This window comes from Alexandromys fortis, unplaced genomic scaffold (assembly GCF_014885135.2).
Source record: "Alexandromys fortis isolate MF-2015 unplaced genomic scaffold, M_Fortis_MF-2015_v1.1 scaffold_36, whole genome shotgun sequence".
NCBI lineage: Eukaryota > Metazoa > Chordata > Mammalia > Rodentia > Cricetidae > Alexandromys > Alexandromys fortis.
This window is the reverse complement of record NW_026067915.1, coordinates 627,694-648,733: the sequence shown is the minus strand read 5'-3', so window position 1 is coordinate 648,733 and position 21,040 is coordinate 627,694. Positions and strand designations below refer to the sequence as shown.

Sequence of the window (21,040 nt, the reverse complement as noted above, 5' to 3'; positions counted from 1 at the left end):
TTTGCAGGGTGAGGTTGAAGTTTATTCAGGGGGTTATGGAGGAGGGGGGGACAGAGAGGGAGGGAGAGAGAGAGAGAAGAGGAGAAAGAGAGAAGGGGGGAAGCAGAGAAGTGAGGAGAGAGGCAGAAGCGAAGCTGCCCCTCCGAGAGGAAGCTGGACAAGAGAGCGCACAATATTCTTATATATAATAGACCTCTGCCATCTAAAACAGGGACAAAGTGTCTGGGAGAGCTTATTTTGTGAAACAAAAGAGATGAGTGAACTGCAAACCTGAGTGCTACTAACAATGGTCTTAACTTCCTGATCTAATTTCCCCTCATTATTTGGGAACTGTTATACTATCTTTTAGACTCACAGTATCAGCACCAACTTAATACACTTAATCCCCAGAAGAATGTAACGCCTTCCCTGCTTATAGAGATAAGATGATTTATAGTATAGTTTAGTTTAGTATAGCATAGTGTAGAATATATGCTTAGGTCTACTGCAGAAACTTGAGGTAGTTGATTGCAAGAACTGCTAGGGTGTCCTGAGACAGCTTGTTTCTTGTGTTTATGACTCAAATACAGTGAGGTACTCCTGGACTGGTTCTAACTTCCCAAAATGCTGAACTTCTTTTTTCTTTGTATTTAACTCATTTAACTAGCAGAAAGACTGTGATCGACATAGAATAGACTTTTGTACATTATCCTGCTTTGTGCCCTGTTCCCATAGCAGTTTGCTTACTCTCCTGAGGAGAAGGGATACTTCTGCCTGCCTAATGAATGCCAGGGGCAAAATGCTTTCTTTCTTTACTTTAGCATAGTCAAGGATGTAATGAAACAGCAGTAAGACTTTCTGCCCTCTGAGCACACCCGGGCAAAGTGATGAGAACTCCTTAGTGTATCATCAGTGCTTCTCTGTCCCAGCTTTGAGTCCTGAGCTATTCTGGAGTAAAAACCTCCCAGAAGCCCAGTAAAGGGCTCTTGAGAAGTATGGCCAACAGTCCCCTGGGTCTGGTGAATCTCAAATTCTTCTTCGGTTCCTCAGCACTGGCCACTGGAAGGTCATGCTGAAATAGGTTTAATAGATACAAAACAAGTTTCTTATATGTACAGATGGAGCTCAGTTATACTCCAGAGAACAGCCATCTGTTGTTTCTGTTGATAAGGAAACAGTCTCTGCACCATTTTATGGTTAGGTGGTTCAAAGACAGTGAAAGGGGGGATAGGAGACATGTGTACACAGTCAGATGGCCCACAAGTTTGTACCTCAAATGCTTAACTTTTGACTAAAAAAGAATTCTCTTTTATGTATGTGATATATACACTCCTAGGGGGAAAATGTCATTTGCTTTAAATCTGTACAAAAAGGGTTTTCCACTCATTTGTGGAAATGACTGGGAGTCTCCCTGGACATCCTTGTAAGTGTCTGAGGTGCCCTTGGTGTAGTAGCGCTCCTTCTCCTCCTGCAGAGCATTGCTCTTTAGGAAATTGCCCTCTTGTACTCTGTACCAGACAGTTCTTATCAATTAAGGCAAGTACTTTAAAAGCATTTTATTGGTAATTTTGAGATTGTTTTGCCATATTTATGTTTTCTGTACATATTCTTTGGGGCCATCCAAGAATATAAATTTATAGAAGTACTCTTATTTTGGAATACAACTTTACTTTGAAGTAAAGAACTTGGCTTTGTGTGGCTAGAATAAAAGCAAATATAAAAATATACAAAAATTATGTTTTATCTTCTTAAAAGATAATTGGATACCTAAGCAAAAATACCAATACTATGTAATGTGTTGTTTCTAACCAACATACTGCAAAATGTATGACCACAGCAGTACACAGAAAGGATGGGGATGGAAATGTATTCACCAATCTTTTCTAATGTTTAATGGGATATCATATAAAGAAAAAATGTAGGAAGTGAAATATTGCATTGGAAATTTTAAAGAAGCCATTAAAAAACAAAATCAAACCCAAAAGGGATACAACTAATAAACTAATCAAGCAGATAAAATGAAATCAGAAGAAATGTTCAGGGCCTAGAGAGATAGGAGGGATTTAGAATGCTTGCTACTTTTCCAGAGGACTTAAGTTTGATGCCCAGCACCCTTGTTGGGCAGTTCATAACTACCTGTAATGCCAGCTCCAGGAGATCAGATACCCTCTTTTGGCCTCTGTGGGCACCTGTACTCTCTCTCACACACACACACACACACACACACACACACACACACACACACATACACACACACACACACACACACACGGAGGGAGGAAGGGAGGGAGGGAGGGAGAGAGAGAGAGAGAGAGAGAGAGAAAGAGAGAGAGAGAGAGAAAGAAGAATTACCACATTGAAACATTAGGATCAAATAACTATTCCCCAAATCCTTGCCCTCCACCACTCATGATCATCTCCTTTATTCTGAGAATCTTCCTGTTTCCTAAGTAAACGCATGCTACACACACACTCACATGTGCACACACACAGAGAGATATGAATGAAGAGAGGGAGGTGGAACAGAGTGGTCCTTACTACAAAGTTAGGTAGGTTCCATCGGCTTGTGGTTTGTCTTCTACTCCCAGAGCTGTATTAAAGGTGGCCTAACATACTCTTGTATTCAAAGGATTGTTGCCCATGTTAGAAGAAGCCATCTTGTTTTTAGTGGAAGACTTTACCAGGACCGAGGATTTCGCATCCTCACTGCTTCCTGTTGTACAGTCCCATAGCCAATTAACGACTTGCTCTGTCTCCTTTTTAGCACTCTAGGTGGCAAGGGTGAGGGGTTGGGGTTTGTCACTCACTTCTGGACTTGCATAATCCAAGATGTTGCATGATAAAGTGAATGAGTTGTTTTAATAGTTTCCTACGCTCTCTCAGCATATTTGTTTTTTTTTTCTTCTGAATTCAGAGACATGAAAAATGCTGTAATTGGAAACAATAAACAGAAAGCCAACCTCATTGTTTTAGGAGCTGTTCCAAGGTATGTTTACTAACTTATTTTTCTTCCATTCATGCCAAGTTTGTAATGTACTTCTTCAATTATAAGATGCCCCCTTGCTTATCATATTCTTTCTTGTTTTTTTTTTAAATACATTTTTTAAATTAAATGTTTTAAAATACAGAGTCATCTCTAAGGAAGCATATACACATAAACACAAGTGTGTGTGTGTCTGTGTTTAGGGAGCATCAGGGTTCATAGAATAAGGAAGCTAGTCATAAGTGGTGGAGGTTGAGGATTTGGGGAGTAGTTCCTTGGCAAGTTGACCTCAACTTGAATAAGATAATTAGGAAGAGAAGAAAGCTTTCCATTCACGAAGAACTTCACAAGGACTCTGAACGTTTTTGTTACAAAAATTAGTAAGAAGTCGTCTTAGAACTACTGCTCTGAATTCAGGGTCCATTTCTATTTTGCATTTAAGATTCAATAGAACTTGGCATTGGGAGTGTTCATATTCTGACCCACTAGTAAATGGCAGATACCATGGAGCATGGTGCCGTTTCTGTAGAGACCACTTGCTTACAACTTTCAGGCTTATAGTTTGGTAAACTGAGATATTTATCTTGTATAAAATAAGACAGTTTCAAGGCAAAGACAGGCGGATCTCTGTGAGTTCAAGGTCAGCCTGGTCTACAAGAGCTAGTGCCAGGACAGGCACCAAAGCTGCAGAGAAACTCTGTCTTGAAAAATAAATGGGAAGAAAAGAAAGAGAAAGTTTCTTTGATTTTTTTTCTCTTGCTGTTTTTTTTTTAAATATTTATTTATTATGTATACAATATTCTGTCTGTGTGTATGCCTGCAGGCCAGAAAAGGGCACCAGACCGCATTATAGATGGTTGTGAGCCACCATGTGGTTGCTGGGAATTGAACTCAGGACCTTTGGAAGAGGAGGCAATGCTCTTAACCTCTGAGCCATCTCTCTAGCCCCCTCTCTTGCTGTTTTTTTTTTAATTGAATTAGCAGATGGTATAAATAAATACTTTTCAAAAATATCTAAATAAGTTCAGACAATTATATTTTTATTTTTAATTACTTTTTTGAGATTATAATATAATTACACCATTTCTCCCTTCTTTTTATCTCTCCAAACCTTCCCTCTTGCTCTCTTTTTCTTTTTTATTAATTGTGGATGTGTGAGAGTAGTCCTAAATATATAAAATATATAAATACAGCTTATTCAGTATGTATAATGTTACTTGTGTGTGTATATATATATAAATAAACATATATATGTTACATATGTGTTTATATATAACACACACATTATATGTGTATAAACATAAACACACATGCGTGAACACACACATATATTTTCAGGGATGACCATTTGATACTGGATAACCAATTGGCATGTTCTTTTGAGAAAACTTGGTCTTGTTCTCAGCATTTCTTACTTGCCTGTATTTCTTTATCTAGGGTTAAAGCCTTGTGAGATTTCCCTGTCCTTGCTAACTTGTCTATTGGTGTTATCCATGTTTAGTGCATCATGTGGTGAGACCTTATGGTGTAGATCTGACATTCCTAGGAAACACAGTCTCACAACAGCCTGTCTGTTCCTCTGGCTCTTACAGTTACAGTCTCTCTGCCTACTCTTGTGCAGTGTTCCCTGAGCCCTGGGTGCAGGGCTTGCTGTAAAAGTATCAGTTGGGAGTGTGCTTTACAACTCTGCCTTTTGATTGCTTGTGTCCACCATATTTTTTATTATGTGGGATATATTTCCCACACTGCTCTTATCACACTGCGTTGTTACATTAGTTACCTTTGTTTTTCAGTTTGTTTACCAAGTCCCGCTTATTTTTTAGATTGTTGTATTTGCTTCAACAAGAAACCTCAAGCACAGAGCTGAAAACTGAGTGTGCAGTGGTGTTAGGGAGTCTTGCGATGGGCACAGAGAACAATGTCAAGTCTCTCCTAGACTGCCACATTATCCCTGCCTTACTACAAGGTATGTAGAGAACCAGTTTCTCCAATATTATATTTACAGTACTTTAAATGCTGGGTGAAAGATGTGTCTCATGCTGGGCAGTGGTGGTACACGTTTTTTATTCCAGCACTCAAGAGACAGAGTTCAAGGCCAGCCTGGACTACAGAGCAAGTTCCAGCATTGCCAGGGCTGCACAGAAAAACCCTATTTCAAAAAAACAAAACAAAAATGTGTCTCACGTGTAGTTTCTTTTAATAGGACTACTATCCCCAGACCTGAAGTTCATTGAAGCTTGCCTCCGATGCCTACGGACAATCTTCACCAGCCCTGTCACTCCAGAGGAGCTATTGTATACAGTGAGTTTGGGGTATTTTTGAGTCCTAGTTTGTTGAAATAGGAGCGGCAGGGCTGCGTCCCCAGCACCCCAGCCGCCTGCTAGCTCATGCCTGAAATAACAACACACAAACTGTATTCATTTAAACACCGCTTGGCCCATGAACTCTAGCCCTTACAGGCTAATTCTCGCACCTGGACTAGCCCATTTCTAATGATGTGTGTAAGCACCCCAAGGTGCGCTTACCGGGAAGATTCTAGCCTCTGTCCATCCTGGGTCGGAGCTGCATCGCGTGTGTCTTAGAGAGGAGCTGTTGGGTCTCTCCGGGAGCAGAGCAGAGTCTGACCTCACTTCCTCTTCCGCCCAGCATCCTATTCTGTTTACTCCTCCCACCTATGTTCTAACCTATCAGGGCCAGCCAAGCAGTTTCTTTATTGCTCAATGACCTTCCTCCATCAATAGTTTGATTTCTTTGTCAATTTATTTTGAATTTGCCTAATGTCTCCTAATTCACTATGACTGTTAGATGTGGAATTATCAGCAAGAATTTGACTTTCTGCTTATTTGGAATGTTAAATGTTCTTGACCTTGTAAATAAGCAAATGACAGTTTGCACACTTTGAGAACTCTTGTTTTTAAGATGTTTTTATTGAGCTATATATTTTTATTCACTCCTTTTCCTTCCTCCCCCCTCCTCTCCACTCTCTCCCATGATCTCCATGCTCCCAATTTACTCAGGAGATCTTGTCCTTTTCTACTTCCCTTATAGATTGGATCCATGTATGACTCTAGAGTTCTCTTTGTTGTCTAGATTCTCTGGGGTTGTGAATTGTAGGCTGGGTTTTTTTTTCTTTATGTCTAAAAGCCACTTATGAGTGCGTACGTATTATATTTGTCTTTCTGGGTCTAAGTTACTTCACTCAATATGATGTTTTCTAGATCCATTTGCCAACAAATTTTAAGATGTCATTTATTTTTTATTACATTGTGTAAATGTACCACATTTTCTTTATCCATTCTTAGGTCAAGGTGCATTAAAGTTGTTTCCAGTTTCTAGCTATTACAAATAATGCTGCTATGAACATAGTTGAGCACATTTTCTTGTGGTATGATTGAGCATCTTTTGGGTATACATCCAAAAGGAATATGCTGGGTCTTGAGGAAGGCTATTTCCTAATTTTCTGAGAAATCACCATACTGATTTCCAAAGCGGCTGTACCAGTTTGCACTCCCACCTGCAATGAAGGAGTGTTCCTTTTACCCCACATCCTCTCCAGCATAAGTTGTCATCAGTATTTTTGATCTTCGCCATTCTGACAGTTGTAAGATGGAATCTCAGAGATGTTTTGATTTGCATTTCTCTGATAGTGAAGGATGTTGAACATTTTCTTAAGTGTCTTTCATCCATTTTAGATTCATTTGTTGAGAGTTCTCTGTTTAGTTCTGTACCCCATTTATTTTATTGGATTATTTGTTCTTTTGATTACCAATTTCTTGAGTTCTTTATATATTTTGGAGATCAGACCTCTGATGTGTGTTTGGTAAAGATCTTTTCCCATTCTGTAGGTTGCCATTTTTGTCTTGTTGACTGTGTCCTTTGCTTTACAGAAGCTTCTCAATTTCAGGAGGTCCTATTTGTTAATTGCATGATGTTTTTAAAGGCTCATGTCTGTGTTGATTAAATGTAAATTAAGGGAGAATGTTTTTCTAAATTATGAAACATTTTGATTTTATGCCTTGGAGATTTTCTATCATAGAGACAATAGAGAATTCAAAAGTGTTAAATGTCAGGCAGCAGTGGAGTGTGGTGTGGGCAGCAGCAGAGCTGTTCAGTGTGCTTAGCTGCTGGATCATGTAGAGGTCAGCTGTCAGAACTGCTCAGGCATTAAATAGACGCCAGTCCAGTGAGGAAGGGTGAGGTTTCTACTTTGGAATCCTATTTATTGAACAGGTAACAGAGGCAGTTATGTAACTTTCTTTATCATCTGTGAACTACAGGTACAGAAATTCAATTGGCAGAGAGGAACACATATGAGGAAATGGATTGGGGGTTGTTGGACGACATTGGGGAATCAGCAGTAGAAGAAGGGAAAGAGGGAGAAGCAGGTTAGAAGTGAGCAGAGTTTTGGAATCTGCCTTTTGCTCAGCCTCTCTTCCATCTGCTCATTCTCAGCCTCTGGGCTCTTCTGGCTATTTTGAGGTTTTAAATTTTTTTATTTTGTTCTTATCTACTCACAGCAACACAATGGCTCATACTAAGAGGGCTGGTCAAGGGCTAAAATTCTACTTTTAGGGAAATTACAGCCTGTTTCCCTACTTAGCCCATCTATATCTTGGGTGCTCTTTCTTCCTCACCTTCTGGTTTTGTCTATAGAGCAGCATAATTTCTTTGAGAAATTAGTTAGGTTGCAGCCTCTTATGTCCCTCCTCCAGGCTTACAGAATCAGAATCCATTATGGAGAACATCCTTTGGAAATTTGTGTGCACATTTGTCCATGAATATGGTTCAGGAATGTGGTCCACTTTTCCTAGAAAGCTTGAGCCAACTTTGCTTTTTTTTTTTTTTTTTTTTTTTTGGTTTTTCGAGACAGGTTTCTCTTTGCTTTTTTTTAATCTGGTTCAGTGTAAAAATACCCTTTCATTTTGTGATTCCCTTTGCATTACAAATAAAAGGAGTCTTGGAAAGCTTTAAAGCAGGATTCTCTTTTCCTTTGCCACCATGTGTCAACAATAAATAAGCTAGCAGGCTTTTAAACTATTTTTATATGTGTCTCTTTTTGCCTGTGGAGTTCATGTGTGTGTGCTTGCATGTATATGGGCATGAGTGTGTGTGTGTGTGTGTGTGTTTGTATTGGTGTCTTTGTACATATGAGGCCATAAATTGAACCCAGAGCCCATACATTGAGCTAGCTGGCCTGTTTTGGAGATTACACTGTCTGTCCTTAAACTGGGATTACTGGTGGATGCCATGCCTACGTGGGTACTGGGAATCTGAACTCTAATCCTCCTGCTTGCATGGCAACTTGCGCTGCAGGCACTTTACCCATGGAGCGGAGCCATCTCTCCTGCCCAGTAGTGGGCTTTATGTGAGATGTAGAATAATCATTTGAAGTGACCTGTCTTGGGTACATTGAAAATAGCTAACTCGTAATAACTGTTAGAGGTCCTTACCATAACATCACAAGACCCCAAATGACAGATTTATTTTGTCCAACACTTCTTCTGTATAAGCCATTTAACATTATCTGTGTTAATAAATCACCTCTTCACATTTTGGTTTCAAAACTGGTTTCTTCCTACTCTTTGCTGTGATGCTGTTTTATAGCAAGAACATTGGTTACTTACAGGAGAGAAATTAAGTTCCTTCTCTTGTATTTTATTTTCAAGGATGAATATGAAAATATCCTTAACCCCTGCTTGAATAGTTCTGATGGCCATGACACTTTTGTTTTACTGGTCCTTAAGGAGACTTTATTTAATACCATTAAGATAAGAAGCTTTGATATGTACTTTCTTGTAGAAAGACTTTGTCACATATGCTTAACACCTAAGTTCTTTTTTGCTGTCTGCCCCTTCCCTTCCATCCAGGATGCCACGGTGATTCCACATCTCATGGCGCTGCTGAGCAGGTCCCGCTACACCCAGGAGTATATCTGCCAGATCTTCTCACACTGTTGCAAAGTAAGAGCTAGAGTAAATGTTCTCACTGTAAACTTGTGTGTCTTCCTGTACATGTTCTGGTGATCCATAGGACAGCATTACCTATCTTCCTACCTACCATGTGTAACACAGATGCCAGGTGAGGAACTGCAGGCCTCAGGAAGGAGGGAGTAAATAGGAGCACCTCCCAGCAGGAGGGTCGCTCTCTGTGCTGTTTAGTATTATATTACCAAATAAAATTAGTTCACCTGCTTAAGGAATGGCATCTACATTCTAATCTAATTATTTTAAACTCCACCCAATCCCTAACTGATTATCAGAGCCTAAAATATAAGATTTTGGAGGGAAGTATCAAAAAATCCTATAGATTTCTCATCTTGTTTGTTTTGACAGTATGTAGGCCAACCCATAGTTGAAACTTTGTTAAAATTTATTTGCTAACAGTGGGTTCAAACACACAAGATGTAAGTATTAATAACAATAGAATAATGTTTTAGACCCATCCCTGTAAGCAGTTTTTGCGGTTTGCACCAGAAGTTTCTCAGCACCTGAAATTCCTCAGTGCTATCTCAGCTGCTATCCCAGAGGAAGGCGCCATTATATCACTGCTCCTTTACAGGGGAGATTCATTCCAGCCACCCTCCAACCACAGCTAAAAACAATTCTATCAGAGAAAGAAACACCTTTGCTAATCTTTTTTTTTTTTTTGCCTGATAGTTTAATATTCTTATTAAATGATCACATTTAAGTATTCTGAGATCTAACTAAACTTCAAGGAACAGTATGAGCTCATGACAACAGTAATGACTCAAATTGTAAGATCAGCTTCACAAATACACAGTATCCTTATGTATCTTTGAAAACAATTGTCCATATGATCTTTATATTGCCCTTAATTACAGAAATGTTTTGCTTCCATGTTCCTTTTTTGCATATAGGTCCAAATAAATAAAATCTATAATAGAATTTTAAGACTCATTCATGGGGCCCACTTAGCTAAAATTAAGTGGAATAGGATTTAACCAATAGATTAGTATCAGCATTAAGTCAGTTCATATGCTTTGAGGAACATGACAGAAAAAGATTACTATAAAGCACTGTGTTATAAACTAGTCATAATTACATGCTGGAATGTTGCTGAGTTATGAAGGTACAAAAAAGAAAAAGTGATGATAGTTGTTAGATTCTAATTTCTAAATTGTTGCTGCTTCGTAAGCAGTATCTCAGATTTCTGAGATTTCTTTGGTGTTTAAGTCTGAAAGGGCTTATGTAATCACCGCCTGGTGGATGCCGCCTCTCTGCCTACCCACTAGATTCTTGCAGTGATGAAAGAGACACTTGACAAAAATCCAAGGTGAGCTCTCTTCTCCAGTTGGCTTTCCTTCTAGTTCTTTCCACAACCCTGTGCAGAGGCTTAGAAAGAAGGAAGACTTTGTTTGGTAACAACTATTTGTTGCTATCTCTTGAGATTAAAAAAAAAAGTAAGGCGCCTCAGCAAATAGGAAGCAATTCTGTACGGAGGATTGCAATGTGCTGGATCTGTTCCCTGGCATTTGTCAATGCAGCTTTTGTTAGTACGACTGTTGAGAGATGGTTTGGACCTTAGAGAGAAATCAAGAGACCGAAAATCTAATAATCATAGAACATTTGTCTAATAGAAGTGGCATAGGACAAAAGAGAAAATACATATGTTCTAATATGTCTAAGATGCATTGTGAAGAGAATTGAAAGGGCTAGAGCAGTGTATTTAGCATTCTACCATTTGAGTTCAAATGGGATAAAGCATACACATGCATTGGTTTATATACAGTTTGTTTTTTTTCTGTTCTGGGTTTTGTTGTTTGTTTGTTTGTTTTGAGATAGGGTCTCACTGTATAGCCTTGACTGAGAACACTATGAAGACCAGGCTGGCCTCATACTCAAAGCTTTTGCCTCTGCCTCCGTGTGCTGGGATTGAGGGTGCACAGTCCCACACCTGAAGACTGTTCTGTCTTAAGACAGTCTTGTTTTATAGCCTAGGCTGGTTTTTAGTAGTGATCCTTCTGTTTAACCTCCAGAATAGTGGAATATAGTTATAGGCCACACACCCAGCTTCTTTCATATTTAAGAAATACCTTAAAGAATAGAAGATAATACATTATAATTAGGTCTCCTCACATCACATAAAGCCTTGCTGTAGAGGAGGAGCAGAGAGGTACAGCCTTTGAGGCAGTCCTCCTCCTATGTAGCCACTCAGATAATCTCCACCAGTGTTTAGACAGCATTTTCTTAGTGTTTAGTGTTAGAGTTCTTTGTATAATCTAGACACTAACCCTCTGTCAGTTGACTAAGCTGTCAAAGATTTTTCTCCCAATCTATGGCTGCCTTTTCGCATAGTTCAGTTTCCTTTGCTGTACAGAAGCTTTTCAGTTTCATGAGATTTAACATGAGAGAGATTTTATAGGAGACCTGTTTTTTACTTGGCTCCCCCATAATAATCTCCACCATCATGTTTATAATAAATAAGTTATTTCAAACCAGACAGTTGAATGAAAACATTTAGAGCAGTGCCTGTCACACAGTGAGTCCTCAGTGAGTAGTGCCCATAATTTTATCTACAGGTGTGTAAGTGAGCGGGGAGAAAGGAAAATGTACTTAAAACCTATGCCTTGAGGATGTTGTCAAGCAGTTATAAAGGATGTTTTGCGCCTTTACTGGTGGATAGCTGATAATAAGTACACTGTGCTCTTGTACTCTGGGAATTTATCTTTGTCACCTAAGTTTCTACATAAGCATACATCCACTATTGTAGCTCATCCTCCTAAATTGTGATTCTCAACCTGTGGATTGTGACTCCGGCCCCTTTTGGGAGTGATTGCATATCACATATTTACATTATAATTTGTAACCATAGCACTATTATAAAGTATCAATAAATAAATTGGTTGGGAGGTCACCACAACATGAGAAACTGTATTCAAGGGTTACAGCTTTAGGAAGGTTGAACTACTGAGCTAGATTCTTTTTCCCTTCTTTATTCTTCGGAAGTAAAGAGGGAGATGTAGACATGTCATGGTGGAGTTGTGGCAGCACTTTATGTACTAAGGTCTGTCTGCCTTGCTTTGGGGTTTGAGTTTGTTCAAGCATGGGGCAACTATGAAATCTATGCTGTAAAAAGCATAGTTTACTTAGATAAGTGTGGTTTAATCAGAAGCATGATTTTTGTTTATGTGTTACTTTATTCTCTTTTCTTGCAGGGACCAGATCATCAAACAATTTTGTTTAACCATGGGGCAGTTCAGAACATTGCTCACCTACTAACCTCACCCTCTTACAAAGTAAGATGAAAAAAGTTATGTCAGATTTTATCTTCATCTTCATTAAAAGAAAGACACCTACATATTTTATTGCTTCTAACTGTGATCAGTAGATTTCCATCCACCCATACAGGATGTTATCTTCCATCAGTCGTACCAGGTGCTATGCTCCATTGGTAGAGTGGTACAGGGCACATGTTACTATAGTATGTTCTTCTATTGGAAAAACATTGTCCTTCTTTATTTTTTTTTTAGAACATTTTATGCCATGAGTTGTGGATTTTCATTTGTGAAATAGTATTTCAGGTCTCTCTGATCAGTTTACAGTGCTAAACCAGCTGCTCAAGGTGATGCCTTCAAGTGTGCAGGAGCAGTAGCTAACTTGCTGGGGAGACTTTGGGTTTTATATTTGGAATCTTTCTCTAGCTACACAAACTCAAACCTGCAGTATATGCCTACATTTATATCAACATTTAGAATGTGTAGCACGATTAATAAAAACTAGAGACAGGTATTGGGCTTAAGCCTGAAGATCAGAAAAGCAAAGCAGCCAAGCCACTAGAAAGCTCTTACCTCTTTGAAATCTTCAGACTGAAAGAGGAGTGAGTTTCTCTCTTATTCCCCTTCATATTCCCCTAATATTCCTCTCTAGTGCTGGGATTAAAGGCATGCACTACCACCGTCCAGCCTCTATAGCTAACTAGTATGGCCACTGGGATTAAAGGTGTATGCCACCACAACCTGGCCTGTATGGCTGACTAGTGTGGCTGCTTTGTGTTCTGTTCTTTAGGCAAGCTTTATTTGTTAAAATACAAATGAAAATATCACTATAAGAATGTATTCTGTTTTGTGTTTTGAGTTAAGATGTCAAAAGTTTTCAGGCTTAATAATTTTCTTTACTGTCTTTTATATAGAGATGGCAGCATTATAATCCATTATTAAACATTAAGTCAAAACTTTAGCCGTTCACGGTTGCTTATGTATCAGGCTGTAGAAATCATGGGACACTGTCCTGTGTCTTATTAAAACTAAATAAGCCAGAACAGAGAAGCACTAATTTTTGCATCTGCCCTTTTGTCCTTCATTTCCTTTCTGGTAAGGCTCTACCTCAGGCATCCACCATATGGTTATTGGTCATGGTGAAAGTTACTGTATAGGAATGATAAGACACCAGCTCAGAACTAGCCAAAACAGGGCATGGAGCTATGTACTGAAGCCATTTCCTCTGCCTTGTGTCATATAGAGACTCTCAGAACTTGGACATCAAGAAACACTTAATACCTCCCTCCAACTGTCTTTGGGACTCACCACCCTGGCTCCCTCCCAACCTCATGCCCTCTGTGATGATGATGATATAATAATATAATACTATAATATCATCATCATCATTACTTCTCTGATTCCAGTCAGTTCCGACCACGTGCAGATGGGTGTAGGGCCATGCACTGGGGCATAGGCAACCAACTAATTGCCCACATTCATACAGAAAAGTGAGTTTTCCTTCAATCAGTTTCCAAGAAAATGTAGCAGGAAGTAGATATGATCAAATACATCATATGCATGTATGAAAATTTCAAAGAATAAATAAAAATACTATTTATAAATAAAATAGTATTTTTATTTATTATGTGTACAGTGTTCTGTCTACACACCAGAAGAGGGCACCAGATCTCATTATAGATGATAGTCAGTGAGCTCCCATGTATTTGTTGTTGGGAGCTGAACTCAGGATGAGCAGCCAGTGCTCTTATTTATTTGTGTGTGTGTGTGTGTTTTAAAGAAAACAAACTATCCTTTTTCACTATACATACTAATCCAAGTTCCTGCTCCCTTCCCTCCCCACACTCCCTCCACATACCCATCCAATCCTCAGAGAGGGCAAGGCACACTGCCCTGTAGAAGGTCCAAGGCCTTCCTCACTATATCCAGGCTGAGCAAGGCATCCATCCAAAGAGAATAGGTTCCCAAAAAGCTATTACATGCAGTAGGAATAAATCCTGGTGCCACTGCCAGTGGCCCCTCAGTCTTCTCCAGCCATGCAACTGTCAACCACACTCAAAGGGACCAATTTGGTCCCATGCTTGGTCCTTCCCAGTTCGGCTGCAACCAGTACTCTTAACCAGTGAGCCATCTTTCCAGCCTAGCAGTACACACCTTTAGTCCCAACACCTGGAAGGCAGAAACAGGTAAATCTCTGAATTAAGGGTGTCCTGATCTACAGAGCAAGTTCCAGGATAGCCAGGGCTACAAAGAGAGAAATCTTGTCTCAAACAAATAAACAGAAGAACCCAAAAAACAAACAAAGCAGTTGTAGAGGTGCTGGTGGTTGTCTTGTTAATGGCCAGCCACATGCCCCTTGTGGTATTCCACATGGACTTTTCTAAAGAACAGAAGAAAGACCAACGGTTTTTTTAGGCAGTCACTCATTTCTGCCATCCTCCAGCTCCATTAGTTCCCCAGTTTTCAGTTTCCTATCTTTTCTAAACTAGGTTTATTGACCATAGCAAATTTTAAAACTTAGGAGCTTGTGAGGAAGCAAGTGTCTGAATAATATGCTGTCGTTAGCATCCTGTAGGCTCCACTTGAGGGCACATGCCAACGCTGCAGAGCATTCCCAAGGGAGGGCAGGGTCACTCCATTCCTGCCCTGCTAGAGCCTGCCAATCTCCTAAGGGTCAGGCTCAGGGTGAGGATGTGTTTGGTCATCTGGTGAATACTCTGCTGAGAAGCCGCCGGTGTCAACATAGGCTCTAGCTTCTCCTTCTCGAACTTTTACTCTAACATTGCTTTTTGTTTTAAGCCCCAATTCCATCTCACACATTTATAAGAATACTAACAAAACAAAACAAGAAAACCCCAGAAGCCTTTGCTTCAGTCCTCAGTACAGAAACAGACATGCCCACCTGAAAGGCACCTGGTAATTATTAGTAAGCTTCTTTCTGCCTTATAAAACTTCCTTTTTCTATAATGCTTTTAGAGTTGATTAGATATTTTTCTCTCAATTTGACCTGCTACTTTCTCACTTTCTCCTTTTCTATTATTTCAAAAATGATTTGACTTCTGCTATAGTCTTTGGGTATGCAGGTATTATTATTAGTTCTATGGTGCCGTTTTTTCCCCCACAGTCCTAATGAATGAACTTAAGCCTTTGAGTGCTCTGAGTTATAGTTCGGTCTACTCATTATTTAAGTAGAATGAAATAATTATTCAAGAAGAGAAGTTTAGATTCTTAAAAATCATATTTCAGAACTTATATATATACATACATATATATATTGTTTCTTCATTTGTCTTTACAGGTTCGAATGCAAGCACTGAAATGCTTCTCAGTTTTAGCTTTTGAAAATCCCCAGGTATCGATGACCCTGGTAAATGGTAGGCTGGAACTTTTGGTGACACCTATATGATTTAATTTCTGAACTTCTCAGATTTAGAGGACTTTCTTACTCTTTGTCTTTTGTTTTGTTTCCAGTTTTGGTTGATGGGGAATTGTTACCACAGATATTCGTGAAGATGTTACAGAGGGATAAGCCTATTGAGATGCAACTCACGTCAGCAAAATGGTAAAAGTCAAAACAGCATGAGAGGAAAATCTGCTAACACTGGAATATCAGTGTACTAGCATAATCTGCTCACTTCATATCACCACCTTGTTTTGAAACTTGAAATTCACTGAACTGTCTTATATGTTTCTAAACTGGACTTTTTTTTTTTTTTAAATACCTGGTATGAGTAGCAAGACTGAACTCTGAAATTGTTTACAGAAAATTATTAAATCCTCATATGTTCTCCTTGTCTTTAGTGTGAAAGAACAGAATTAGGTCAGGTAGATACTCAGCTAGGAAGACAGATAAAAGGACATCAGTGTTGGTGAATACTATGTTGAACATGAGTGTGCAGAGCTCTGTGCTAAGTGTTTAATTCTAATAGAAAACAGACTTTTGTACTGTTTCTTTGCTTGGTTTTGATCTTAAATTCAAACTACGTATTTGTCTTTTGTTAATAATTTAACAATATGTTAAAATAATTTTGTTAAATAAATTAACAATATTTAAATAGGTTTTTTGTTTTTTTTTTTTGTTTGTTTGTTTGTTTGTTTGTTTTTCAAGACAGGGTTTCTCTGTGGCTTTGGAGCCTGTCCTGGAACTAGCTCTGTAGACCAGGCTGGTCTCGAACTTACAGAGATCCGCCTGCCTCTGCCTCCCGAGTGCTGGGATTAAAGGCGTGCGCCACCACCGCCCGTTTTTTAAAAATGAAAAACATAATAAACCTGACAGTATGACATTACCACAAAAATTCCAGCCCTTTAGAATTTAAATAAAATAATTCTGCTGATTTGATGTGTTTTTGCCCCTGTCCCAGCTTCCTGAGGGACTCAAACTCAGAAGAGTTCACTATTTTTTTTTTAATTTTTAAAATCACATCTATTTATTTATTGTGTGTGTACATGCATATATGTGTACCACTGAGTACATGTGGAGGTCAGAGGACAACTTGTGAGAGCTGGCTCTCCTCATGTGACCCTGTGGGTCCCCAGTTGGTTCTTATGTGGTCATGTGGGTTCCCAGGATGGAACTCGGAGTATCAGGCTTGCCTGCAAGTGCCTTTCCCTACTGAGCCATATCATTGGTCCATTTTGTTGGATTTGTTTTTGAGTTTTTCTTTTATTATATTTATTTTCATTCAAGGCTAGATACAATTATTGAGTAAATTATTTCTCTCTAGACTTGAATCACTGACCAATGCACAGAGCTGCTGTTGGGACCTCCAGATTCTCATTTCTGATTGAGAGCTGCCCTGTTGTCTGTGATATTCCACTGCTGGTGGACTTAGACTATTCCTGCATAAGACCCTTAACCTTTTAACAGTGTGTTTTAACATCTCTTTTTGGTTAGAGAAATTTTTAAGCATTAGAAGTATAGAAGAAAAGCGAGAGAAGTATAGAGATAAAAGAACCTACTTTATGTACAACACCAGCTTCAAACATGCCGCTACTCAGCCTACTCATGGGGGCATTTATTTTGAAGTCTTGTTTGTTTTTGTTTTAGAGCTAGCCTACTGTTTATATAATTATGTTAGTTTATTTTAGAGCTAACTGAATTTCAGATAAGGAATGTCAGAATCTTGTCACTTAAGTAATAGTGTATGGGTTTGTTTTTGTTTGTTTGTTTTATAAACTCTTAAAGGCAAATAGTATTTCTTTAACATTTTAAACCTCAAAAATAATTTGTGTCATTTTATTTCAGTTTAACTTATATGTGCAGAGCTGGAGCAATTCGGACAGATGACAGCTGTATTGTATTAAAAGTAAGCCAATTACTTCTCTAAGAATGTTGAGTGTGAATGTTGCTATTCTTGTTTCTTTTTGCACACTTGGCATTATGGTATGAGTGGACTGCATAAAATAACATCAGACATGATGCTTTTCTGTGGGATGCCTTTTAGTCTAAAATTGGGTTTAGATGTACATGAATACCACAATAAAATAATTCTTTTATTGTTACAACCGTTCTTTTATAAGAGTATAAAATTGTAAAAATATGTAAAATTCCAATGAAATAGTACTGTTTGCCAATTACACAGATAAAGACATACCTCACCCTCACAGCCAGAAATCAAAATGCATAATAAGAGAGTAAATAACAGAAAGCAGCTACCATCTGTGTTCCATGTCAGTACACCAAGAGCTTCTGACTAGCTTGGAATTCCTGCATGTGAAACTGGAGGCAATAATTCTCACTTAGCTATTTCACAGAAGTGTTGTGAGCCTAGCCATGTATTAAACACATTCCAGCGTCTTACTTGCTTTAAAGAACAAAACAAATGTATTGCTATTGTTGAAAAGATGACTCCAAAACTAAATGATCATTAAGAACATTTAAGTTTAAGCCAGACAGTGATAGCGCATGCCTTTAATCCAGCACTTAGGAGGCAGAGACAGACAGATCTCTGTGAGTTCAAGACCAGCCTGGTTTACAGAGCAAGTTTCAGAGCAGCAAGGACTACACAGGGAAAACCCTGTCTGAAAGAAAAGAAAAGAAAAGAAAAGAAAAGAAAAGAAAAAGAATGAGTCAGGTGGGTTACAAGCTTGAGGCCAGTCTGAATTACATAGTGAAATCCTGTCTGAACAAACAAAGCACCAAGAAATAATGCATAAATGGATAAATTAGTGACTAGGTTGCATTAATATTTGGCAAAAGACTTAAGAACCCCCTGAGTAAATAAGACTACTAAAGGCTTTCTTAGAAATGACTGGCTTATTTATTTCTTTAACCTTTACATTCTTTATCATTGTATTATTTTCAGATGCTTCAGGTGGGAGCATTGATAACCCATGAATTTATAGCATTGATAAATATTAGTAATTAGGAATGTTAGGAAAAGAATAAAATAGGAAAGAATAGGAAAATCTTCCCCTCAGAAGCCTGGAGTTGAGTTGTAAAGCCTGAACTAGCCTAATAAGAAACAGTAGGAATTAACAATGTTCTGATTCTGTGGTGAAACTTAGAACAGGATGATGAAGCTCTCTTTGAAGCATTTAAGCCCCTGTCAGTAACCTCAATAAAATTCATTGGTTTACCAGGTTTTGGGGGGAAATGAACAGGAATCTAGAAAACAGTGAAGCACAGTTGACTGTGGTAGTCAAAGTGACTTCCTCTAAGTATCCACACTTCAGTGTCTACTTTGCATCAGCCTTAGAGATGATAGACACACAGGGTAGTTTGAGAGCCTAATATAGAGATGTTATAAGACCAGTGTCAAGGTGGTTGAAGCACCTCAGAAGTAAAATTGAACGAGTGTATATCACACTCATTCCAGCATGGTATTGAGAAAACTTAACAGTGGTTATTGATATGGTCCACTAAGTTTTAGAGCTGGTGGACTCTGAGAGGGGTAAAAAATTTTTAAGCTATATTTAGCTTTTGTAACTATAGATAGATATTAATTCCTAAAAATAAGTGAGTAAATAAATGTGATCCCAACCATATTACTAAGGAAATTTTGCTGATTAAACTGCCAGCTCTCTTTTAGGGTGAGCACATAGGCAGGATAGATAGAATGTTGACGTGGTTTGATCTGTCAAGAGTTCTCAAATATCTTTTCTAAGGTTCTCCAATAAAATTTCAAAGCAAGTTAGAGTTTCTGTTAACATAATTAAGAGTTTATCATGCTAGAACAAATAATCTTCTGGATTTTGCTTGTTTTTGCATTCAAACTTTTTTACTTCTAAAAACCGGTTAGCTGAGGAAATGTATCATAGAAACATGACTTCCAACCAATGCCATTGGATTAGGTTTAGTTATCAAATGTTCTTTATCAAGCTTTTGCCTTTACCAAAAAACAAATAATTGATCTCCCTGCTTTCAGACTTTGCCTTGTCTGGTTCGAATGTGCAGTAAGGAAAGATTACTAGAGGAGAGAGTTGAAGGAGCTGAGACACTCGCCTATCTGATTGAGCCAGACGTTGAGCTGCAGAGAATCGCTAGCATAACCGATCACCTCATTGCCATGCTTGCTGACTATTTCAAGTATCCCAGCTCAGTGAGTGCCATCACTGACATTAAACGGGTATGTTCTTCTGGGTGTTTAAAGTGTTCTTACTGTGCACAGCTGTGAAACAATTGATATTCCATCTGAGAGCCCATTTAAGTAAAGGGATCTTTATCTTTATTAACATAGATAATAGTTTGTGAGGTTTTAAAATCTAGCTTGTTTAATGTTTATTATCAGGACTTTTTTTTTTTTTTTTTTTTTTTTTTTTTTTTTTTTTTTTTTTTTTTTTTTTGCTAAACACCAAAGCAAGAAGAAAATTACATTCTTGGCTCCCTTAACGAAATCTCCAAAATAGTAGGGTCCCTACATTGAGTGTTGACACATTTTATCTGTATCTAATTCAGTTCAGGGTCACAGAATTGTCTCTGGTGCTACTTTCTTTCTTCTTCTTCTTCTTTTTTTTTTTTTTTTGTGTAAGGCTTCCAGATTTATTGGATCCTGGTATTTTAGCTCACTTATTGTTCTGAAAGTTATTTTTGAATGAAAAAAATCCAAAGTAAACTAATAGTTTTCTGTATGTGACAGAATTGGAAGCATTATAGTTTTTTAACATAAAATTATGCAGTTTTAGTTTACTATATTGTTAAATGTTTTCTGCCAGACCAACGGCACGTTTAAGTGACTTTATTTCTATTCACTGTTAAACGATGCATTTGATTTTACATTATGACTTAGTAAACAACAGAATTTGTCAATAGTATTGTGCAGTGTTATATTATGTTTGTTCTAACTGTTCCCAGGAGATTGTTCTGGCCTATAATCTAAATTTTTATTCTATTCATTTTTTTAGCTAAAATGGTACATATTAAAATTGCATGCACCGTATGCTGCAGAGTAATATTTTCCTCTCGTTTCTAGAACTAAATCATGTAAACACTGTATTTTCCTGAACTTATGAATATTCAAATAGTTATACAGACTCTTCCTGAACATTTTTCAGCTATTACGTAAATGTTATATGTTTATTATAAAAAGAAAGCAAAAACGTATGGTTATATCCAAAGCTTTCTGATAAGTTATAAGGAATGGAGAATCAGGCATTGCTAGTATAAGCCTTTAGTCTGAGCACTTGCCAGACAGAAGCAGGCAGATCTCTATTAGTTCGAGGTGAGTCTGTTCTCCAGACTGAGTTCCAGCACAGTCAAGGCAACACAGAGAAATCCTGTCTTGGAAAACCAGAAAAAAAGAGGAGAAGATAATTAAGTAAGACAATGAATGAACATTTTTTTCAAATAAATTCATGACTTTATGGACTGAGCTACAAAATGTTAGATTACTATAAAGTATTAC

General features: G+C 38.1%; 1 protein-coding gene across 4 annotated transcripts in view; it reads left to right on the top strand.

Moving 5' to 3' along the window:
• Armc8 (armadillo repeat containing 8) overlaps positions 1 to 21,040 on the top strand; it is a 94,385-nt gene that overhangs the window by 28,040 nt on the left and 45,305 nt on the right. For all 4 annotated transcript variants that reach the window (XM_050139327.1, XM_050139329.1, XM_050139328.1 and 1 more), the window contains exons 3-11: positions 2,894 to 2,965; positions 4,786 to 4,928; positions 5,166 to 5,263; positions 8,830 to 8,922; positions 12,138 to 12,218; positions 15,496 to 15,571; positions 15,669 to 15,759; positions 17,443 to 17,503; positions 19,565 to 19,765. In XM_050139327.1, the coding sequence (XP_049995284.1) occupies positions 2,894 to 2,965; positions 4,786 to 4,928; positions 5,166 to 5,263; positions 8,830 to 8,922; positions 12,138 to 12,218; positions 15,496 to 15,571; positions 15,669 to 15,759; positions 17,443 to 17,503; positions 19,565 to 19,765 (916 nt within the window). The remainder of the gene's footprint in view (positions 1 to 2,893; positions 2,966 to 4,785; positions 4,929 to 5,165; positions 5,264 to 8,829; positions 8,923 to 12,137; positions 12,219 to 15,495; positions 15,572 to 15,668; positions 15,760 to 17,442; positions 17,504 to 19,564; positions 19,766 to 21,040) is intronic.